This window comes from Pseudorca crassidens, chromosome 15 (assembly GCF_039906515.1).
Source record: "Pseudorca crassidens isolate mPseCra1 chromosome 15, mPseCra1.hap1, whole genome shotgun sequence".
Lineage (NCBI taxonomy): Eukaryota > Metazoa > Chordata > Mammalia > Artiodactyla > Delphinidae > Pseudorca > Pseudorca crassidens.
Window position 1 is genome coordinate 17007050 of NC_090310.1, and position 23917 is coordinate 17030966.

The following is a 23917-nucleotide window of genomic DNA, read 5'->3' on the forward strand; positions in this document are numbered from 1 at the left end:
CAGTATTTACTTCTGCTACATTTGATGGTATCAGATATCTGTTCCATTCCACTCTTGTTTATTTTTTAAAATTTTTTAAAATTAATTAATTTATTTTTGGCTGTGTTGGGTCTTCGCTGCTGCGCGCAGGTTTCTCTAGTTGCGGGCTTCTCATTGCGGTGGCTTCTCTTGTTGCAGAGCACAGGCTCTAGGCACGTGGAGCACAGCATATGGGATCTTCCCGGACCAGGGCTCAAACCGGTGTCCCCTGCATTGGCAGGCAGATTCTTAACCACTGCGCCACCAGGGAAGTCCATATTTGTTTGTTTTAAATGCTGGTTGCAATCCATGAAGTTGACTTCACAATCCACTAGTCTAGTGAGTCAAGACCTGCGGTTCGATCAACATTCTCTAAGCAGCTTCTCCCAAATGACCTTCTAACACAGGTATCAGCAAACTCTGGCCCACAGGCTAAATCTAGCCCAAGGCCTGCTTTTGTAAATAAAGTTTGATTGGTCCACGGCCATGCTCATCCCTTCATGTACTGTCTGTGGCTCCTTTGTGCTGCCACAGTAGAGTTGAAACCCAGAAAGCCTAAAATGTTTACTTATCTGGCCCCTAACAGAAAAACTGCCCATCCAGAAGCAGATCTGACTCTGTGTCTCCCTTGTTTACATTTCTCCAGGGTCTCCCTTTGCCCTCGGGCTCAACTCAAACTCCTTGGCAGGCTTAGAAAACCACCGCCCGCTGGTCTTCCGTGTTCCAGTCCTGCTGCCTGTCCTTCCCTGGGGGTCCATGCTCTCCCCAGCACTAACAGGCCCCTGGTGGGCAGACAAAGCCCCACCTTGCTTCCTGACACCTTGTCCTGCTCCCCCCTCACAGGCCTCCTGGGAATGGTAGCCCACATGATGTACACACAGGTGTTCCAGGTCACCGTGAGCCTCGGCCCTGAAGACTGGAGGCCCCATTCCTGGGACTACGGGTGGTCCTTCTGGTAAGTGGCTTTTGACTTTCAGACACCAGAGCCCCGAGGCATGCTGGAACTTCAGTAGCTCAACCTAATTGGGAAACAGAGGAAGGTGGGGCATCGGGGGGAAGCCCGGAGTCCAAAGATGCTTTGAGATCCTAGAGCTAAGGTTGACAAACTATGGCCTCTGGGCCAAATCCAGCCCATCACCTGTTTTTATGTAGCCCTCAACCTAAGGATGGTTTTTACATTTTTAAAGGCTTGAACAGATGAATCGAAAGAAGAAAAATATTTGGGGACATGCGAAAATGATGGGAAATTCAGATTTCAGTGTCCATAAAGTTTTCTCGGGAAATTCAGATTTCAGCGTCCATAAAGTTTCCTCGGGAAATTCAGATTTCAGCGTCCATAAAGTTTCCTCGGGAAATTCAGATTTCAGTGTCCATAAAGTTTTCTCGGGAAATTCAGATTTCAGTGTCCATAAAGTTTTCTCGGGAAATTCAGATTTCAGTGTCCATAAAGTTTTCTCGGGATATAGCCAAGCTTATTGTTTACATATTGTCTACAGCTGCTTTCATGCTACAATGGCAGAGCTGAGCGGTTGTGACAGAGACTGAATGGCCCACTAAGCCTAAAATATTTACCATCTGGCCCTTTACAGATAAAGTTGGCCAGCCTCTGCCTTAGAGGCTGCTCTGCAAGGTGGGATGGAAGCTGTTGAGAGCCTGGTGAAGGGTTCTGACTGTAGGGGCCAGCACCTCAGAGCACGGTGTGCAAGAGAAAGGCAGCATCCGTCAAGATTCTTTGGCTTGTGAGTGATAGAGTCCCAAGCTTAAGTAAACAGGAGGTGTGTATTAGTTCATGGAACTGAAAAACCCAGTTGGCTCAGCTGGGGGTGGGGGCATGGATTGTAACAGAAAAACCCACCCACCTCAGTCCAATCAATGAGGAAATACCTTGGTTCCTGTAAATGGAAAGTGCAGCTTGGCATGGACTTCAGGGAACGTTTGATCCAGAGTTTCTGCTGTCATCAGGGCTGAGTTTTCTTCCTCTGTGGTCACCTGAGCGTTGCCCACTCCCCATGTTACCTCTGTCCCTGGGTGGGCTTCCCTCCTAGTGGTGAGAAAGCTTCTTTGAAGCTGGTGCTTCTTCCTTCACATACAGGGGGGGAAAGAGCTCTTTCTCTAACATTCACTAAAGTTGCAAACCTCCCTCTGAGAAGCCCAACTTAAGTCATTTTCTCTCTTCTGAATTGTCACCATGGCTGGGGGAGTGTCATGAGCACATTGGCTCAGCTGGACCATTCCTCTGGAACGAGGAATGAGTCCAAAACTCTCACATGGTGAGTGGGTGGAATGGATGCTGGGTGAGCTACCGCAATGTCTGCTTCAGGCACAGCTGGATCCAGGTGGTCAGGTGATGGATCAGGAACTCAGTCATTCTCTCCCCACTTCTGACTCCATTCTCTTTGTGGCGGCTCTATTCATAAGCAGCTTTTCCCCAGGTGGTAGCAAATGTGGTCACCAAGCCCAGTTCTAGGCTTACATGTTACAAATGTAGAAATACCAGCAGAGAGTTGGGGCCTCTTTCCAATATCGCCAGACAAAATCTTGTTTATGACTTTCACTGAGTTAGCTTAAGTCATGTGACCATACTGCAACCAATGATTTAGACCCCGAGGAGACTCAGCTGCTCTAACTGTCTGGCCTAAGTCATGTGGTGCAGAGGGTGGGGTTGCCCCATCCAAACTCTTGGACAGGAAGATGGAGGAGAGGTCCTCTAATGGATAACTGGGGGTGGGGCAAGGGCAGAGCGAGGTGTTCGCAAAAGGAGGAATGTGCACTGGCAAAGACAGTGACCACAGCTGTCTGTTACGCAGGGCATCCAGGTCCGGTTCTGGTGCCTAGGGGCATTTATCCACTCAGTCATTTAACACGTATTAACCGAGTGAGCACTTATTTGGGGGCAGCTGGTGCTGGGGGTACAGCAGTGGCTGAGACAGTGTGGTAACAGGGGATCAAGACAATGGACAAGCAGTACTCTGAACCCATGCTATGATGTGGGTGGTTGGCTCGGGGTGGGGGGAGTCACAGACAGCCATGGAAGCACAGAGAAAGGGTCACTGACCCAGCTTCGCCTGGGGAGGGTCCTCGGGGGAGAATTTGGTCAGGCAAGCTGGTGGAGGAGGGAATAAGATAGCGTGTTGGACAGGGGAATGGCAGGTGCAAAGACTTGCCAGTGAGAGGGCGTCTTGGGGGGAAGGTGGTCAGAATGAAGCAAGAAAGGCTTTGATTGTGACCGGTGGGCACTCCTGCTGTTTTTCTGCCCCTTCCCACTCTCTGCTTGGCTCCGCCCCCTTAAAGCTAAAGGCATGTGCCCTAAAGGGACCTTGACCCATCAACACAGACCCTGATCCCTTTAAGTAGAACAGTCGTGGGGAAACCTCACCACAGCGCTATGAGGTAGGTGGTTCATGGAGGGGAAACTGAGGCACAGAGAACTTAAGTAACCTGTCCAGCGTCATCCAGCTTGTGAGCAGTGGAGCTGGGATTTGAACCCAGGCAGTCTGGCTCTGGAGCCCACGCTCTCAACCTCTGTATTCTGCCTCTCAGAGGGGATGGGCTAATAGCACATGGCACATGTAAATGCTCAGGGAACACTAGTTCTTCTAATATTATCGTTATTGACATGAAATTTAACACGCACGATAACCCCCTGTTGCATATGTAGACACTGAGGCTCAGAAAGGTTGGGTCACTTGCTCAGGATTCCGGACCCCCTCCCCCGACGTGCCTCTCTTTCCAGCAGCCCCTGGCTCTCCGCCTGGCCTGGAGCCCAGGCTGCTGGTCTCCCACGGGAACCTTTCTTCCCCTGAAAGCCAGGCCTCCTGCCCTGCTCCTCAGCTCCCCCCAGGCCAGCCTCTCAAGGGGCACCCAATTCCCATTTGACTTATTTAAGGCCGGTGCCCAGTGTGGAGCCCCTGTTAGGTCTGATCCATTTCTCCTTGTCACTGAGGCCCGCAAGATAGATCAGCCCCATTTTTCATCCCTCGCATCTGGGGGCCTTGCCAGGGCTGTGCAGTGTCATCTCTCTTGTTTAATATGTGTGCGGCCATTTGTCAAAATTCTGCCCTCAGCCCCCCACCAGGGAGGAGGCCAGCTCCACGGCAAGACAGCACCGGCCTCTGTCTCCTGGCCCAGGAGGAGAGGAAGAACGGGCTGCAGGAGCTTGTCGGTTGGGGCTTCTGAGGAGCTCAACGGAGGTTGGGGACCAGCTTTCAAGAGCCACACGTGCACGGGAAGGTGAAGGTTCCACGGTTAGGGGTCCACCAGCCTGGGTTCAAACCTCGCCCTGACGGGCACTGCCGGCCACCGTGAGCAGCATAAGGGCATGGTTGAGGGGCGGCCTCGGGAATCAGGCAGCTTGGGAACAGATCCTGACCCTGACCTTCACCAGCGGTGGGCCTGGCCAAGTCACTCACCCTCCCTGCGCCTCAGTATCCTCAGCTGTAAAATGGGGACAGCCTGAGTTTCCACGTCACGGGGCTCTTGTGAGTGGTGCTCTAGTTCTCTGTTGATTTATCAAACGTCCTCAGAAAACTTAGTGGCTTAAAATAAAAAATGTGTGATTATCTCTTATGGTTCAGTGGGTCGACCCAACTCAGCTGGGTGTCCTGCTCCGGGCTGTTCCACGATGTTTCAGTCAGATGCTGTCTGGGGCCAGTCCTCTGGGGCCCCGCCGGGCTAGGCATCCAGGGTGGCCCCTCGCAATGCTGGCAGTCGGTGCTGGCTGGCACTGGGAGCTCGGCTGTCAGCGAGACTGGCTTCTCAGGCACGGTGGTTGGGTCCCTGGAGAGTGTCCCAAGAGATCCAAGTGGAAGCTGCAAGTTTATTTTAGGACCCTGCCTCAGAAGACACGCAGTGTCACGTCTGCTGCGTTCTGATGGTCAAGAGCAAGTAACGGGGCCAGGGTCGAGGAGAACGTGCTGCACAAAGCGTGAAACCCAGGAGGTGTGTCTCAGGGGTGGGGGGCATCTTTGGAGACTGTGTGAAATAACGCACATGAGGCACTTAGCACAGAGAATGTGCTCGATGCGTTTTGCTATTAAACGCAAGCGACCCATCCTCTCCGAGTCTCAGCTTCTTCATCTCTAGAGTAGGGATCACGGTAATGCAGGTCTAATGGGGTTATTATTGTGAGGGCCATGTGACACCCAGCTCTTAAAGTGTGTATACACAGTAAGTGTAAGTGGCAGCGATTATAAATGGTGATAATGACATTGGGCCTTTGGTAATGCCATTGTCACTTTTTGAGAGACATGTGACCCAAATGTCCAAGAGGATGACATCGGTGAGCTTGCAGGCAGCCCCTTGCGCTCCGTTCTTCCCAGTCTGCCCCGACTTGCTACTCACGCTTGTTTTCAGGACTTCAGTGTTTCCTTGAGATCCAGCCCTGGCCACACCCTCCCCTCACGCCCAGACTCCCCTCCGTGGGCCCCCACTAAGCTGCGGAACCCCATCCCTGCCCTGCACCCCGGTCCCTCCAGCTCTCCTGCCTGCTCCTTTATTTCAGCTCTTTGTCTTAACTCTCTCCAGGTCCACCTATGACAGTGCCAAGGCAAGACCCTGGCAGATGGGGGGCACGGGGACACAGCAGATGCTTGGTGTGGGGAAGGGGTGGATGAGAGCAAGGTTGGTCAGCACCTAACTTTGTACCAGGCACAGCAGGAGGCACTATACAAGCCCTGAGCTGTCCGGTCCTGCCATTGACTCCCACTTGGAGGGGTTGCCATGTCTACTTGAGGGATGAGGATACAGGCTCAGAAAGGGCAAAGGCCCGAGTCACACAATCAGCTTCAGAGGCTCCAAACTGCGTGAAGCCCAGGGCTGAACCCAGCCTGTAGATGTTTTGTTTGACCTGCCACAGTGGTTTATTTTTTTTTAATTTGCATTTATTTCTGTCATTCAAATTTGTAAAAACTTTACGTAAAAATCCAGGTTTCTGGCTTCTCTTGACTATTGGAAGATATGTCTGTGTCTAGCCTGCATTGCCACATGGCAGCAGTCAGCTTCAGCTGAGTAGAGGCTGCCCCCTTTAGATGAGGCACCTGCTCTCTACTTTACCCAAGTCCCCACTGCTCCCTGTTGCCTCCCCTTGCCTTACAATTTCCTCACTTAGTCATTTGTCTGACCTTGCAGGAATTGGAGTTTGTGATCCCGGTTGGAATGTCAACCTGTCAGTTTTCCTGGTGATGGTGGGAGAATGGAAAGCTAGTCACTTTCTACTTCCGCTTTGCATTTGATCAAAATGGAGAGAGGTGGATAAAGGGGCCCTCCTACCCTAGCACACACGGTGAAACCCCAATCCTGAGCATTCACATGACAGAATGAGGGTAGTAGAACATCATGGAGTTGTAGCTTATAAAAGCTGGATGCCCAGAGAGGTTAAGTAGTTTGTCCCAGGTCACGCAGTGAGAGTAGCAAGTTAGGCCAGGTCCCAGGAGGGTGGTCCCTCTCTGTTTGCTTCTGGGGCCCATCTGTGTGTCATGTGGTGGCCTCACCACTGTCCTCCTTTCTTCCCCTCCCCTCCTTTTCAGTCTACATGACCCTATGGAAACAGCAGGTTAGCCCTTTCCCTCTCTGGGGATCCCAGGCTGCCCTGCCCTCTCTGCAGGGCTGAGCTGGCATTTCAGCAAGTTGATCTCTTGCAGCAGGAGGAGGGGGGTTCTGGAAGAGCCTTGGCTGCAAAGAACCACTGGACAGGGTGTTTGCTGGTGTTACCGAGAGGCTGTGTGGTCCGCAGGAATCTCTTGCTCTTACTCATTCCCCTTCCTAGGCAGGTGGCACTGGCCTCCTTTTCTCTAAGACCAGGGCAGGGAGAGAGCACTGTGGTGCCCAAGGGTGCCCTGCTGCCATGGATGGACCAGCTGGGCCCCCAGAACCTGCCATCATCATCTCCTGGCTCCTTCAGTTCACAGGCACTGAGGATGGCCTACCTTAGGAGCATCTGCACCATGTCCTGCCCCACACAGTGACCCTATGCCCATCTGGCCTGCAGGTGGACGGGGGCTGCCTCCCTCAGTGACCACGTACAATCTTTCCACCGAGCAGGGCCTGGGGTGGATTTCAAGGTGGCATCCATGCATCTCTGAATCTGGTCCCCTAGCATCCCCCGACCCACCGCTATAACTCCCAGAAGACAGAGAGTTAGTTGACAGCCACTCCCCTTCCCCTCCCCCATCCGTGTCACAGTGTCCACTCTGTCCTTGCCTCCAAAAACCAGGCCAACCACCCACGTGCCTCACTGTACCAGTCCAGCCATGTAAGCTGCAAACACCAGCAGGCGTCCCAGACGTGAAGTTTTCAATCTGTGCTCTGCATGGGGGCCTGAGGGCCGGGGGTTTTGGGGAGCAGGGAGGTTGAAGACTCACAGATGCACCCCTGAACCCCTCACCCACATCAAAACCAGAACGGGTTTTTTTCTATCTGCTTTTATTTTATCTGTATTTATTCATTCTACAAATATTTATTGAGCACCTGCTATGTGCCAGGCACTGTTTCAGGTGCTAAGGAAATAGCAGTGAATGAAATAAAGCTCCTGTTTTCATAAAGCTGACATTCTGGAGTGTGGGGGAAGACAATCCGAAAACAAATAATAAGGACTTGCACTTCTGGGAAGATGGAGCAGACACACTTCTCCCTACCTTCCTGCTAAGTACAACTGAAATCCCGGACATTATATATAAAACAAACATAATAAGCCTCTGACAGGTGGAGGGAAGACAGTAGCCTGGCTAAGGACCCAAGGGATAACACACTGGTGAGTACTTTTTGTCTCCTACATCCCAGATGTGGAGCTGAAGAAATCAACAACTCAGAAATGCCAAAAGGCACTGACTCCCCCCTGTGCCCCACCCCATAAAAATGCCTCTAAAAGTCTGCTTTCTTGTCAAAGAACCAGAAAAGGGCCAGCCTACCAAGACAGAAAACTTTTAGCAATAACTGCTCTACCCAGTCACCCATCACAGGAAAAAAACAAAAACAAACAAACAAAAAAACCCCAAACAACAACAGCAGAACCACCCTGTGGCTCTACCCCACTCGTGCCAAGTTTAGATCTCATGGCATCAGGCTATAATGAGGCACTCAGCTGCACGCCCACGTCCTGCCGAGCTGGTACCAGAGTAGGGAGCTGTGACTTTTGCCCTGCTTGACGGTAATATGCCCTACCCACCCCTGAGTGTCAGTGGAGGTCACCTGGAGAGCCTGGACTCCCATCCCCAGTAGGCAGTAACAAGTAAGAACCCTCCCTGTCCCTGCTGGAGTGGTGTCAGAGGAGACGTAGTGGAGAGTCAGGATTTTCGCCACTGCCCAGTGGTGATGAAGACATCCCCCTCCCTGTGGTGTCAGTGGAGGCAAATTGGGGAGGAGTAATGAGGCACTTCTGCCCCTCCCAACCAGAGTGGTATCTGCAAAGGCCTAAGGGGGTCAGAACTCCCACCCCTGCCCAGCAGTAACCAGGAACCTTTCCATCTTGAATGTCAGTGGTGGCCCAGTGGGAAACCTGGACTTCTACTCCTACCTGGCATTAACAAGGCAGTGTTCCCCCTTCCTGTGTCAGAACAGTGTCAGAGGAGGTCAGCTAAAGCAGAAGGTTTAAACAAGATCCAGAGTCTCATTAAAAAAATACCCCAAATGTCAAGTTTGCAACTAAAAATCATTCACCATATCGAGACCTGGGAAGATCTCAACTTGAAAGTAAAAAGACAAAATCCCAATACTGAGATAACAGAGATGTTAGAATCATCTGAGAAAGATTCTAAAGCAATCATGAAGATGCTTCAACAAGCAATTACAAACACCTTTGAAACAAATGAAAAAATAGCAAGTCTCAGGAAAGAAATAAGTCTCGGGAAAGAAGTAGAAAATATGAAAAAGAAACAAGCGGAAATTTTAGAACTGAAAAATACAATAACTGAAATAAAAACTTCAGTGAGTGGGATCAACAGCAGAATGGAGAGGACAGAGGAAAGAATCAGTGAACTTGAAGATAGAAGTTACCTGATCTGAACAATAGAGAGAAAATAGACTTTAAAAAAATGAACAGAGCTTCAAGGACCTCTGGGACTATAACAAAAGATCTAACGTTGGAGTGCCAGAAGGGGAGAGGAAAGAGGGTGCTGAAAAAATACTCAGAGAAATAATGGCTGAAAAACTCCCCAATTTTGTAAAAGACATAAACCTACAGAGTCAAGCTGAGTGGATACCCAAACAGGATAAACCCAAAGAAATCCACACTATGATACAGCTGTGTTTTTAAAAAACCTGAAGTCAAAGAAAAAAAAAAATTGGGCTTCCCTGGTGGCGCAGTGGTTGAGAGTCCGCCTGCCGATGCAGGGGACATGGGTTCATGCCCCGGTCTGGGAAGATCCCACATGCCACGGATCGGCTGGGCCCGTGAGCCATGGCCACTGATCCTGCGCATCTGGAGCCTGTACTCCGCAACGGGAGAGGCCACAACAGTGAGAGGTCCATGTACCGCAAAAAAAAAAAAAAAAGAAAGAAAAAAGAATTGAAAGCAGCAAGAGAGAAACAATACCTTAACTGTAGGGAAAACCAATTTAAACAGGGGATTTTGCATCAGAAACCATGGGGCTAGAAGGAAGTGACATGACATTTCAACTCCTGAAAGAAAAGAATTCAGAATTCCATTGCTAGCAAAAATATCCTTTAGGAAAGGAAAGGGGGGATCAAGACATTCTCAGATGACGGAAAACTAAGAAAATTTGTTGTCAGCAGACCTATCCTAAAAGAATGGCCAAAGGAGTTCTCTAAACAGGAAAAAAAAAAAAAAAATTAAAGAAAGCATCTTGGAATGTTAGGAATGAAGAAAGAACATTTTTACTTTTTCTCTTGAATTTTCTGACTCATGCATGATGATTGAAGCAAAAATTATAATGTGGTCTGATGTGGTTCTAAATTACTCAGGAAATATTTAAGGCAATTGTATTATTGATGGCAGAAGATTAAGGGACGTAAAGTGAAAACCACATAATCATATCAATCAACGCAGAAAAAAGTTTGATAAAATTCAACATCCATTTGTGATTTTTTTAAAAAACTTGCAGAAAGCTAGGAATAGAGAGAAACTTCCTCAACTTGGCAAAGAGCATCTACAAACACCTACAGCTAACATTATACTTAGTGGTGAAAGATTGAATGCTTTCTCCCTAAGACTGGGAACACCACTCTTACTCAACATAGTGCTGGAAGTTCTTGCTAGTGCAGTAAGGCATGAAAAGTAAATAAAAGGCATAGAGATTGGAAAGGAAGAAATAAGCTACACCTATTTGCAGATGACATGATTGTCTCTGTAGAAAAATCTAAGAAATCTACCCCCTCCAAAATGCCTAGACCTAATAAATGAGTTCAGTATGGCGTCAGGATACAAGGTAAAAATACAAAAAAATCAATTATATTTCTACAAGCTAGAAAAAACAGTTGGGCAACAAAACTAAATAATACAATACCATGTACACTTCAAAAAGTGAAATAGTCATAAATCTAACAAAACAGCTACTTGACTTGCTTGTTGAAAACCACAAAATGCTAATGAAAGAAATAGAAGAAGATCTCAATAAATGGAGAGATACACCATGTTCACGGTAAAGATGTTGATTCTCCTCAAGTTGGGAAAGAGGTTTAATGCAATTCCCATTAAAATCTCAGCAACATTTCTTGTAGGTTTAGACCAGATTATTCTAAAACTTATTAGGAAAGGTAAAGGAACGAGAATAGCTAAAACAATTTTGAGAAAGAAGAATAAAGCAGGACGGATCAGGCTACCCAGTTTCAAGACTTACTATATAGCTACAGTAATCCAGACTGTGTAGTGTTGGTGGAAGGATAGGCCTACAGATCAATGGAACAGAACAAAGAACCCAGAAATAGACCCACACAAATATGCCCAACTGATTTTTGACAAAGGTGTAAATCCATTCAGTGGAACAGGGAATGACTTTTTCAACAAATGGTGACAAACAGACGAACAAACAAAACCCAATCTTGATCTAAACTCCTTACTTCATATAAAAAGTAACTCTGAATGGATCATTGTCCTCGATATAAAATGTAAAACTATAAAAGTTTTAGAAAAAAATTAGGAGTAAATCTTTGGGATTTAGACCTGGCAAAGAGTTCTTAGACTTGACATCAAAAGCGTCAAAGGAAAAATTGATAAAATGGATTTCATCAAAATTAAACACTTTTGGGACTTCCCTGGTGGCGCAGTGGTTAAGAATCCTCCTGCCAATGCAGGGACATGGGTTCGAGCCCTGGTCCGGGAAGATCCCACATGCTATGGAGTAACTAAGCCCGTGCGCCACAACGACTGAGCCTGCGCTCTAGAGACCGTGAGCCACAACTGCTGAGCCCGTGTGCTGCAACTGCAGAAGCCGGCACGCTGTGGAGCCCGTGCTCCACAACAAGAGAAGCCACCGCGATGAGAAGTCCACGCATTGCAATGAAGAGTAGCCCCCGCTCGCCGCAACTAGAGAAAGCCCGCACGCAGCAACGAAGACCCAACGCAGCCAAAAATTAAATTAATTAATTAATTAAAAAAAAATTAAACACTTCTGCTGTGCGAAAAACCTTGTTAAGAGGTTGAAAAGATAAGCTACAGACTGATAGAAACTATTGGAAACCATATATTTGACAAAGAACTAATATCTAGGATATATAAAAACTCTCAAAACTCAACAGTAAATAACAACAATAGCAAAACAATCCAATTAGAAAGTGGGCAGGACTTCCCCCCTGGTGGCGCGGTGGTTGGGAGTCCGCCTACCAATGCAGAGGACGTGGGTTTGAGTCCTGGTCCGGGAGGATCCCACATGCCGCAGAGCGGCTAGGCCCGCGCGCCACAACTGAGCCTGCGCTCTAGAGCCCGCAAGCCACAACTACTAAAAGCCCACGCACCTAGAGCCCATGCTCCGCAACAAGAGAATCCACCACAATAAGAAGCCCGCGCACTGCAAGGAAGAGTAGCCTCCGCTTGCTGCAACTGGAGAAAGCCTGTGCACAGCACCTAAGACCCAACGCAACCAAAAATAAATAAATAAATTTATAAAAGGAAAGCAAGTGGGCAAAAAACGTGAACAGCCATTTTACCAAAGAGGATACACAGATGGCAAATAAGCAAATGAAAAGGTGTTCAACACCATTAGCCATTAGGGAAATGCAAATGAAAGCCACAATGAGATATTTCTACATGTCTCTCAGAATAGCTAAAATTAATAAATAGTGACAGTGCCAAAAGCTGGTGAGAGTGTGGAGCAGCTCATACGTTGCTCTAGGAATCCGATTCAGCGATATAAAGGAACAAATGCTTGATACACACAACTTGGATGAATCTCCAGAGAACTATACTGAGCAAAAAAGGCAACCCCAAACATACATACTGGGTGACCCCGTTACTGCAGCATTCTTGACATGACGAGATTATAGGAACGAAGAACTGATGAGTGGTTGCCAGAGGTTGGGAGCCATGTGGGTATGCCTATAAAATGGCAACAGGAGGGATCACTGTGGTGATGGATGGAAATGTTTTGTATCCTGACTGTATCAGTGTCACTATCCCGGTTGTTACTATATTTGCAAGATGTTACCATTGGGGGAAACTGGGTAAAGAGTACACAGGGATCTCTCTGAATCACCTCCTACAACTGCATGTGAATCTGTAATGATATCAAAATAAAATGTTTAATTTAAAAACAAAGAATAGGGGCTTCCCTGGTGGCGCAGTGGTTGAGAGTCTGCCTGCCGATGCAGGGGACACGGGTTCGTGCCCCGGTCCGGGAAGATCCCACGTGCCGCGGAGCGGCTGGGCCCGTGAGCCATGGCCGCTGGGCCTGCGCGTCCAGAGCCTGCGCGTCTGGAGCCTGTGCTCCGCAGCGGGAGAGGCCACAACAGTGAGAGGCCTGCGTACCGCAAAAAAAAAAAAAAATAATAATAAAAATAAAAACAAAGAATAAAAAAATAATAGATAAAAAGGCACAAGAAGAAAAAAGAAGAAAAAAAAAGACACAAGAGAAGTGCAGGGTGTTATGAGGACTGTGGTGAAATTAAACAGGGGTATGTGATAGAATGTGATGCGCCATCTTGCTTGAGTCATCAGAGTTGAGAGTTAGACCTGTTCAGAGTAAAGATCCCTGGTTGTAAAGACTAGAAAATTACTTCAAAGGGAACTTATGCAAAAGAAGGGAATTTATAGAAAGTAATTGTATAAGAACTTTTGTTGCCAATGAAAGAAACCCAATTCAAACTGGCTTGAGGGGGGAAAAAAATCCAAAAAAGGCATTTGGGCTCCTATAATTGAAAGTCCAGGAGTAATGGCTTCAACTCAGGGATCTAGCTCCTTTTTGCGTCTCTGCTTCCTTTTGAGTCAGCTTCGTTCTCGGGGGGGGGGGGGCGGGGGGTGACCAAATGGGCTCCAGCAGCTCCTGGCTCAAATCCCACCAGCTTGGCACCCCAGAAAAAAGATGAGCCCTGTTTCCCAATAGCTTCAGCAAAAGTCCTGGGAATGAGTCTCAATAGCCTAATCAGGGTGTCACATGTCCATCCCTGAACCAATTACTGTGGCCAGATGGAAGTGACACTCTCCTTGGCCAGGCCTAGGTCATGTGCACACCCCTAAAGTTTGAGGGTGAGGCCAACCCCACAGGAACCACACGGCCCAAGAGGAGGGGAGTAGTGGTCCCTTTACAGAATGGGTGCTGGTCAGGCCAAACCAACAGACGTGTACTCATGGAATCCCAGAAAAAGCCTGCTTCTTCATTCTCTGTCCTCATGTTCTGAATTTCCATCACTCTAGTTCAAACAGACATCCCAGATTGAGCTAGACTCTTCAGTTTCATTGTTCAGAAGAGAGAACAATGTATCTGACTGGACCAGCTTGGGACAGATGTTCGGCCCTCCTCCAATCATCTGTGAACAGTAGGGTGGGGTCACCTACTACGCCCTTTGATGGACAGGGCAGTTCTTAGAGGGGCCAGACTGACACCCTGCAGCTGTCTATTATAGATACTCAGAGTTTCTAGAGGACCTAAATTAGTTTCTTATGAAAAAACAGGGGAATCTCCTAAAGGTTTTTTTTTTTTTTTTTTTCGGTACGTGGGCCTGTCACTGTTGTGGCCTCTCCCGTTGCGGAGTACAGGCTCCGGACGCGCAGGCTCAGCAGCCATGGCCCACGGGCCCAGCCGCTCCACGGCATGTGGGATCCTCCCGGACCAGGGCACGAACCCGTGTCCCCTGCATCGGCAGGCGGACTCTCAACCACTGCGCCACCAGGGAAGCCCCCTCCTAAAGGGTTTTGCGATAAGGGAGAGATGATGAATGGGGATCCCTGGGAGAAAGGCGGAATCCTCAGATTTCCCCTTGCTTTCCTCCTGAGACTGACACAGAGAAGAGCAGTGGGTATGGGAGGTGGGCTGCACTGACCTTGAGGAATGCAGGGGCGGTGATGTTGAGAGACCCAATGGGTGGCTGGTGGAAGGGGAGGCTGGAGGCCCTGAGACAGCGCAGCGTTGGCAGCAACAAAACTGAGCCCTTGATGTGTAGGAAACCAGTTATCAAGACAGAGACTGGGCAACAGGTACCTGGGAACCAGACCGGGTGCAACTGGAGCAAGGCGGGTACCCCACTTCTGGTTCTACATGTTACTGCACGGTCTTGATCAGAGGAAGCAGGCAGGAGGCCATTTCTAGAGTGGGCGCTGGAGCACAGAAGACCAGCAGCCTGGCCAGCTGACTCTCCTAGCTCCACACCCCCCTTCCCTTCTCTCCAGATGTGGACGGGACAGATTCTCCAGCTCTGGTTGACATCCACATCAGGTGAGCGCAGCCAGGAGTCCCCAGCTGTGCCCGGAGGAGGTGTGAGCAGAGAGCCTTAATCTAACAGAGAAAGAGCTTGGAAACCAAGTCAGCTAAATGGGGAGATTGGGACTGACATATATACACTAATATGTATAAAATAGATAACTAATGAGAACATGCTGTGTAGCCCAGGGAACTCTACTCAGTGCTCTGTGGGGACCTAAATGGGAAGGAAATCCAGAAAAGAGGGGATCTATGTATACATATGGCTGATTTCACTTCGCTGTGCAGCAGAAACTAACACAACACGGTAAAGCAACTCTATCCCAATTTAAAAAAAAAAAAAAAGTGGGTAGTGAGGTTGTTGATAATAGTGATGGCAGTAACGAGGGCAAACCTTTCTTGAGTGCCTCCTATTTCCAGGCGCTGTTCTAAGATATTTTTAATGGGTCGTTTCCTTTAATCTTTGCAACAGGCCTGTGACATGGTACTTACTCTATGAGGCAGACAGGCGAAACACCTTTGCCAAGGTCACTCGGGAACAAGGGTGAATTAACTCTCATGGAAAATCAGCTACTAGGGCATCTGACCCCCCTCTGCTTTTCCATCATCAACTCCAACTAACCTCCTCACACTCCCTCACTCGGCACCTCAAACCTCCTACGGTTTGTGGCGTGCTTCCTACTGCCTCCTGTCTCCACGCCTTTACACATGCTCTTCCCTCCTCCTGGAATGCTGTTCCCCCTAGTAAACTCTCACTCATCCTCCAAGACCGACTGCAGGCGTTGTTGTATTTTGGTCACTTTCCCTGATGCCAACCTGTGGATGGAATGACTCGCTCTCTTCTTGCCTCCCAGTGATGACCTCTGTGGTGTCTGCATCACAGTGTACAGATAATGCTGTCTCCCAGGCCAGACCACGGGTGGGGCAGGGATCAAGTCTTACTCTTCTCTGCAGCAGCACATGCTCAGGTCCGGATGTCTGGTGGGTGTGGTTTTCTGTCCCCTGCCCACCCTCACCGTGGCACCTCTCTCCTCGTCTCTTGGCAGCCTGGCGTGGGGCTCCTTTACCTGCTGCATGGCAGCCTCTGTCACCACGCTCAACTCCTACACCAAGACGGTCATTGAGTTCCGGCACAAGCGCAAGGTCTTTGAGCAGGGCTACCGGGAGGAGCCGACCTTCATAGACCCTGAGGCCATCAAGTACTTCCGGGAGAGGTCAGTGCACACGGGGTCACCTCTGGCCACCACTGGGAATCAGAAGCCCGAGGCCCGGCCTCAGTGGCCACAGGGCGCCAGTCGAAAACTAGAGTGATCTGACGGAAGTGTTCTGGGGGGTTGCGGGTTGGAAGGGGCAGGCTGGGTGAGGCAGCGTTTGGACCCCACTATGCTGGAATTTCTGGGACATTTTAATGTTTTATGGGGCATGAGGTTGCCTTGGGCTTATGTGAACAGAGCCCGAGAAACCAAGAAGGGAATCAAGTTTGAGTGTTTGCCCTTGGGCCCCATGCTTCTTAGAACCAAGATAGGGTCACAGGGAGGCAGAACCAAGGTTTCCTTCTTGGGCTGTGTCACAGCACTGAGTGAAAAAAAAGACTCAGCAGTGGGATCAGTGACGGTTGCTAGAGGAGGAGGGCTCCTCAAGGTCAGGGACCACATCTGATCACCTGAGTCCTTAGAGTCCTGCTGGGAATAGAGAAGATGACAATAAATAGTAGGTGGATGTATGGATGGACGGTTGAGTGGATGGACAGATGTATGTATGGTTGGGTGGGTGGTTATGTGGATGAATTGATGGGTGGATGGATGGATGGATGGATGGATGGATGGATGGATGGATGGATGGATGGATGGGTGGATGGATGGGTGGATGGATGGATGGATGGATGGATGGGTGGATGGATGGATGGATGGATGGATGGAAGGACAAGCAAATGGTTATCATATTTCCTGGGACCATCTCCTAAATAAACTACCTGTACCCAAATCTTTATCACAGCCTGCTTTTGGGGAGCTGATTGGACATGCCATAATGCCTTTTGGTGGCAGGGAACTGAAAGGTTCTCAGGACTGATGACAGAGTCTGAGGAGGAAAAGGGGGAAGGAGACTTGGAGCTGGGCAGCATTGAGGAGTTGGACTCTCCATGGGGCACATGGAAGGGTTTAAGCCAAGAAGTATCGTGGTGGAGGGTGGTGGGGGCCACACCAGAACCTCCCTCTGACTGCTGCAGACCCCATCATCTCTCCCTTGCCCCATGAGCCTCCTTTCTGTCTCTTGAACACTACAAGCTCATCCCCACCTCAGGGCCTTTGTACTTGCTGTGCCTCTGCCTGGAATCCTCACCTGGCTGGCTCACTCAGGTCATGGCTCAGATGTCACGTATTCAGTGAAGGCTTCCTTAATCACTTCATCTAAATTTGTACACCCCCATACACGCTGTCCTAGTCACTCTTTATCACTGCTATTTTTTCATAGCACCTACACAACCTGACATTATTATTATTATTATTATTATTATTATTATTATTATTATTATTATTATTTGCCGTATGCGGGCCTCTCACTGTTGTAGCCTCTCCCGTTGCGGAGCACAGGCTCCAGACGCGCAGGCTCAGCGGCCATGGCTCACGGGCCCAGCCGCTCCGCGGCATGTGGGATCTTCCCAGACCGGGGCACGAACCCGTGTCCCCTGCATCAGCAGGAGGACTCTCAACCACTGCGCCACCAGGGAAGCCCCTGACATTATTTTATTTGTTTATCTGTTTGGTAGTTTGTAGACCGGGAGCTCCATGATGGAAGGGCTCTGCTGACTTCTTCCCCACTGTATTTTGAGCACCGAGGACTGGGCCAGGCACCTAATAGGTGCTAATTTAACATTTTGGGGGTTAGTTTGGTGTGTGTGTGTGTGTGTGTGTGTGTGTGTGTGTGTGTGTGATTGGCTTAATACTTCTCTTTGGTGACCTCAGCCCTGACTGCCTCGTCCACTTTCAGCTCAAGCCCCACCATCACTGGGCAGGTTCAGCATCCCAGTGCCCCTTCATCAAAGTCCCAGGTCAGTTGTCCAGTCCTGGGCCTGTCAGGTGTGGTCAGGGAGGTCAGGCCAGCCTGGCACACAGGCCCGCCTTGCTCACGGCTGTGGAAAGAGCCCATCCACTAGGAAGGTGGTGATGACTGGCAGAGCACGGGACCCGTAGTAGGTGCTCAGGAAATGTTTACAGCAGCTGCGTGAGCAGCCTGGTGTCTAAAGCTGCCCCATGAACACCGCATCTTCTGTCACCTGGGCTGTGGGAGAGCCCGGAGCATCATGGGCTCCCTCGTTCTCCTGGGGCAGAAGACAGGACCTCTTCGTACCTCATCAGCAAGAAGCTGCTGTTCGCTGGTCCTGAACAGCTCAGGCCCCAACGATGTGGGAGAAGATAAATGCTTCCCAGCATATGTGCAGAATATCACTTTACACGTTCATAACTTGAACATTTTGCAGAGGTTCATCAAATTTTATTTCCCTTCCTCTCCAAGGAGAACATTTCAGCTTAGCTGGGCTGTTCATTTTTTTTTCTTTCTTTCTTTTTTTTGGTGCCTTCTCTGCAAAGAGCTCAGAGCACACAGACAGATGTCTACACAGGTCTGTGGGGACCCAGCAGCAGGGCTGAACTCCTGCAGTGGCCAGAGTTCCTGAAACCATAGCCAGGGACGTGAGGGAAGAGATCCTTGAGCCCCCCTGCCCACGTTTCTTACTCCTTGGGGAACAGGGCGTGTTGTGGAGAGAATAGGGGTGTGAGGGCCCCCCTGACCTGAATTTTCCAGTTCTGTCTTCTCACTGCTATGTGACTTGGGGCAAGTCACTGAGCCCCTCTGGGTCGATTTCCGCTGACCTACAGTAGGAGAACCCAGAGCTCTCGTCATCTCGGGAAGGCTCAAATTGGACCCAGGTCACGTGGTAAGCACAGTGCGTGGCACATGGAGGGCATTTCATGGGTCCCTTCTGCGACTGATACAAAGTACAAAGCTTGGGAATGACTAGTTTAGGATGGAGGTGAAGACAGTGTTGTGGATATTGGGCATCTAAGAAGCACGTTAATAACCACAGCAGGGGCTTCCCTGGTGGCGCAGTTGTTGAGAGTCCGCCTGCCGATGCAGGGGACACGGGTTCGCGCCCCGGTCCGGGAAGATCCCACATGCCACAGAGCGGCTGGGCCCGTGAGCCATGGCCGCTGAGCCTGCGCGTCCGGAGCCTGTGCTCCGCAACGGGAGAGGCCGCAACAGTGAGAGGCCCGTGTACCACAAAAAAAATAAAAATAAAAAATAACCACAGCAAACAGGTGGGTGAGGTGCGAGGTGGGCTGTGAATACGGAAGTGCTGTGGGATAAGACGTGCCCTTGGAGAGGGTGCAGGTTTTCCCAAGCGCCCCCCGCCCCCGCCCTTGCCATTCCTATCAGCGGAGAACCACCCCTGACTGAGGACAAGACGGTGCCCCGTGGAGGCTGATGGAGTAGGAGGGCCCGTACTGCCGCCCACCCCACTGCACCCCGTCCCTGTCTTGCTGGACTCTTCTCTGCAGGAGCCAGTTGTGAGTCTGAAGAGTGATCGGGCAGATTCCGAACCATTTTCAGAGGTTGTGAAATGCAGTGGTGTGTGGAAGAAAGGTATGGGTGTGTGTGTGTGTGTGTGTGTGTGTGTGCATGTGTAGGGGCCAGTGTGCCCCTGTATGTTGGGCTTGTGGGGGAGGGCGAGCCTGCTTCCTCTGAGCAGACTTGCCTGTCCCAGCTCTGAGAAACGTCTGGCATTAAACCCTCCCAGCCTCACCCTGCCTATCGTCCCCAAGAAGGGCGTCTTAATCGGGCCTCCCAGTGGAGGGTCGAAAGCTGCAGGACGAAAGGTAAATATCTCCACATCGGGGCTTTCTTGAATGCTTGACGTTCAGATCTCGTTTAACAATGCGGGGAAGGAAATGAGACCCTGTTGGATTGGACTCCAGGGGGAATTCAACTGAGCCAGCATCCCGCTCCCGGGGAAGCCGCCGTGGGTGGGTGGGAGCAAAGGGCCGGGGCCTCCAGGGAGGAGCGCAGCTGGCCTCCCCAGGGTCAGATCACCCCGTCACATGCCCTTGCTCCAAGGCATGAGGTGCGCGTCCCAGTCTCTGAACCTGTGCATGCACTGTATCTGCCTCCGCGCCAGAGCAGTGAGCTTTCTTGGCTTCTGCTCTGTCCCTGACACCTAGAGCCACAGATGCTCAACAAGTTATTAACTATCCGTAGTAATTATATTGTTCATTATAGTGGTGCAGTCCCCTCTGTTGCAAGCACTGTTCGAGGGCCTTACCTGTACACTCTCACTTAACCCTGTGGAAGCCACGAGGAAATAGACCTGGGCTGGAATGAGCTCTGCAGTTTATTAGTTGTGAGTCCCCAGGTGAGTCACTCACCTCAGAGCCTTCCAGCCTCTTCCATCACCTGCCGCCCCCCCCCCCCCCCCGCTCTGGTCTAGGGAGCGCAGCAAATCACCCTGGGTGCCGTGATGGGGTCTCCTGGAGGTCACTCCAGGTGGAGGGCTGGGCACCCCGGGAAAGGCAGAGGCTAGAGAAGCCTTCACAGACGAGACCCTCAAGCCAGGTTTTTAAGGGTACGCACAGTGTGCATGGCCAGATGGGCAGTGGGTGGGAGAAGGCGTTCCCAGGCACAGGCAACAGTGCGAGCAAAGGCCAGGACAGGCAACACGCAAGGGTAGTTAGGAAACTCTAAGCAGTTTGGTGTGATTTGAGAGTAGGGTATGGGTGGGAGTTTGGCCTGGCTGTCTCATCTCTCTCGTCCTCCCACAGCATTTGGGGTGGGGGTGGGGCTGGCGCAGTAGCGGACTGGATGTTACTGGGATGAGAAGGCGGCATGGGGACCGTCCCCAAGCCTCCTTCCTGGGTGCCAGGCCTCACGGGGCTCTGGGCAGATGCAGAGCAGCTGCACCCCAACCTGGGGGCGATTGGCTTGGACATAAGTCGTTCTGGCATAGTGGCGGACCACCCCTTCTTTACCCATCCCCACGACTGGAGCAGAAAGGGCCGTAAGGACCCCACTCCCCACTGGTTCTGCTCTCTCTCCTGTCTGTTGTCACGAACCTTTGGAAGGGCTAGTCTTCACCTCCTCACCTCCCCTCATGGCTCGACCCACTGCAAGCTGCCCTCCACCCCTGACTCCGCTGAACCAGCTCCCAGAGGCCTAGATGATGCGCACACACCCTCCCCCCAGCTCCCACCAGCCACTCTTCTGGTCTCCAGGCAGCCCTTCCCACCCCCTCCTCCTTGTTCTGTTAAATGGAGATGCTCCCAAAGTCAGTTTTAGGCCCTTCCTCGACATTAGCCTCGGCGGCCACATACGTGCCAGGACTCCTGAATTCTTAGTCCCCTCCTGACCCCCAGCCCCATATCCAGCCGCCTCCCTGGTGTTTCCACTCTGGATCTTCAAAGGCATCAAAAATCAATACGGCCAGTACCCACTCATGATGGTCTCCCCCAAACCTGGTCCTATTTCCACGCTCCTCCCCAGGGTGGTCCTGCTTGTGCAAGCAGACATCTGCACATCATGTCAGGACACCCCAAATCCAGTGATTTTCCCCTATGGGTGGGTCACTTCTCTTTGTCTTCACTCCCGTCATCTTCGTCCAGGGCAGCAGCTCTCACCTCCTACGTGGAGGTGAGATGTAAAGCCCACATCTGTCCTCCCCCAGCAGCCAAAGCCTCTTCACTATGCTAATGTGATCAGGGTGCCTCTACCCTCATCTTTCTGCTAAAACACTGCAGTGCCTCCCCACAACCTCAGGACAAAGGCCCAGCTCCCCCCCCCATAACTTATGAGCCTCCCTGTGGACCCAGGCCCCTTCGCCTGCACACAGCTGCCCCTCCCCTGGAAGTTCCCCAGACAGAGTCGTTCTGCTTCCATGCAACCTCAGGATGGCTGTCCTCTCTATCTGGGGTGCCCCCCATTCTTCGCCTTGTTGGTTCTGGGCCTGCAGATCTTACCTCAAGCATCGATTCTTTTTTTTCTTTTTCTTTTAGAATCAATTTTATTTATTTTTGGTTGTGTTGGGTCTTCGTTGCTGCGCACGGGCTTTCTCTAGTTGCGGCGAGCAGGGGCTACTCATCATTGCGGTGCGTGGGCTTCTCATTGCGGTGGCCTCTCTTATTGTGGAGCATGGGTTCTAGGTGCGCAGTAGTTGTGGCACGCAGGCTCAGTAGTTGTGGCTCACGGGCTCTAGAGTGCAGGCTCAGTAGTTGTGGCGCACGGGCTTAGCTGCTCTGTGGCATGTGGGATCTTCCTGGACCAAGGCTCGAACCCATGTCCCCTGCATTGGCAGGCGGATTCCTAACCACTGCGCCACCAAGGAAGTCCTCAAGCATCGATTCTGAACTGGACTGAATTCCCCCGTCCGTCCTCTCTCAGCACTGGCCATGGATGCAAGTTCCGCAGGGCAGGGATACAGGTCCACTCCCTTCTTTATTCCCGAGTAAGGGATGGATGGAGAGGGTGACAGCAGAGGGGAAGGAGCCTTGTGGGGAGGTCGCTGGTCAGTCTGTTGGCCAAGGTGACCTTTGTCCTCTGGGAGCTGCCGCTGGTCTTGCTTGCATGGCCTTTCCCACCCTGCTGCCGCCATGCTGAACAGCACGCTGCTCAGGTGCACTCACCTCTGCTCACCTGGTCTTTTGACTTTTGAGATAAGTCAGGTGTAGAGGTTTTCATGTTGTCAGGGGCCTTTAGAACTGTTGAAGGCGGGCACGGGGTGCGGGGGTAGGGGCTCCACTGACGCTAGTGATTGTTTTCCTGAGTAGTAATTTCTAGCCCATGCTGTTCCCAAAATAATCTCAAGGCGCTGATATCTAGAGGCGTCTTTTTAAAACCCAGTAGAGAGACAGGAGGTAGAACTGTCGGCCACACACGAAGGTCGGGGGGGCGCTGGCACCGTGGCTATTTATCCTCCCTGTATTTTCCAGCCGTTCTGTATCATGATGAGCTTACAAAATGGCAAGAGAGAGAAAAAAAGAATCTTTTAAAAAAAACCGTTTATTTCCGCCGTCTTGGAATGGCACTTCCGCTGGGATGTTATAGAATCTTAATCTCCCACCTGTGGTCATTTATTTGACAAATTTTCTTTTAATTTCATCCTTCATTCCATCATCAGTGCATCATTTAAAAATCATTGTATTCGGGCTTCCCTGGTGGCGCAGTGGTTGAGAGTCCGCCTGCCGATGCAGGGGACGCGGGTTCGTGCCCCTGTCCGGGAAGATCCCACATGCCGTGGAGCGGCTGGCCCGTGAGCCATGGCCGCTGAGCCTGCGCGTCCGGAGCCTGTGCTCCGCAACGGGAGAGGCCGCGACAGTGAGAGGCCCGCGTACCGCAAAAAAAAAAAAAAAATCATTGTGTTCTTTGTCCTCTGTGACTGTTTCTTAGCCATTTAACCTCTGAGACGTGTTCGAGCACAGCTCCCTCTTACCTGTCTGTTTCCACTCTCGCTGCTTGAATATTACTTCTCAGGGATGCCTCGCACCTCTCGCGAGGTGCCCAGAAATTAGAGATGGTGCCATGGAAGGTTCAGGGCCCTCCCAAGATTAGCTCGATGACCAACGCTTTGTGAAAGGAAAGCGAAAAGAACAGAGTGGTCCTTGAACTGGAAATGATCCTGCAGGACAGCTGCTCCCTGACCTCCATGTTTTCTCCAAATCTCAGCCCAGTGGAGGCGGGAGGGCTCCGGGTGCCCTCTTTCCCACCGTCACTACTGCGGGCTCTTCGGTGAAGCTCATTTGCAGCTGGGACTGTGGGGAAGGCACTGGAGGCCTGGGCCCACTGGTGACAGCCCAGGACGTAGAGGGTGACTGGGCTGACCCTTTACGGAGCCTCACAAGTGCCCAGAGCCCAGGGTCCAATGCCTAGTTCCTCAGATGTGGTCTGGGGCCCAACAGCATCGACCCCACCTGGAAACCTGTTAGAATGCAGGCCTTGCCCCAGACCCACTGCCCCAGACCCACTGAACCAGAATCTGCATTTTTAAAAGCTCCTCGGGTGATCTGTGGGCACTGGCACATTTGGGAAACGTTGGGCTAGAGGACAGAGCAGATGCA

General features: G+C 50.8%; 1 protein-coding gene across 2 annotated transcripts in view; it reads left to right on the forward strand.

Annotated features, from left to right (window-relative positions):
* The window catches only part of GSG1L (GSG1 like), a 223435-nt gene that overhangs the window by 180520 nt on the left and 18998 nt on the right, over positions 1 to 23917 (forward strand). Inside the window, exons 4-5 of one of the 2 annotated variants that reach the window (XM_067706305.1) lie at positions 862 to 973; positions 15866 to 16033. In XM_067706305.1, coding sequence (XP_067562406.1) covers positions 862 to 973; positions 15866 to 16033 — 280 coding nt within the window. The remainder of the gene's footprint in view (positions 1 to 861; positions 974 to 15865; positions 16034 to 23917) is intronic. The other variant, XM_067706306.1, reaches the window with a different exon arrangement.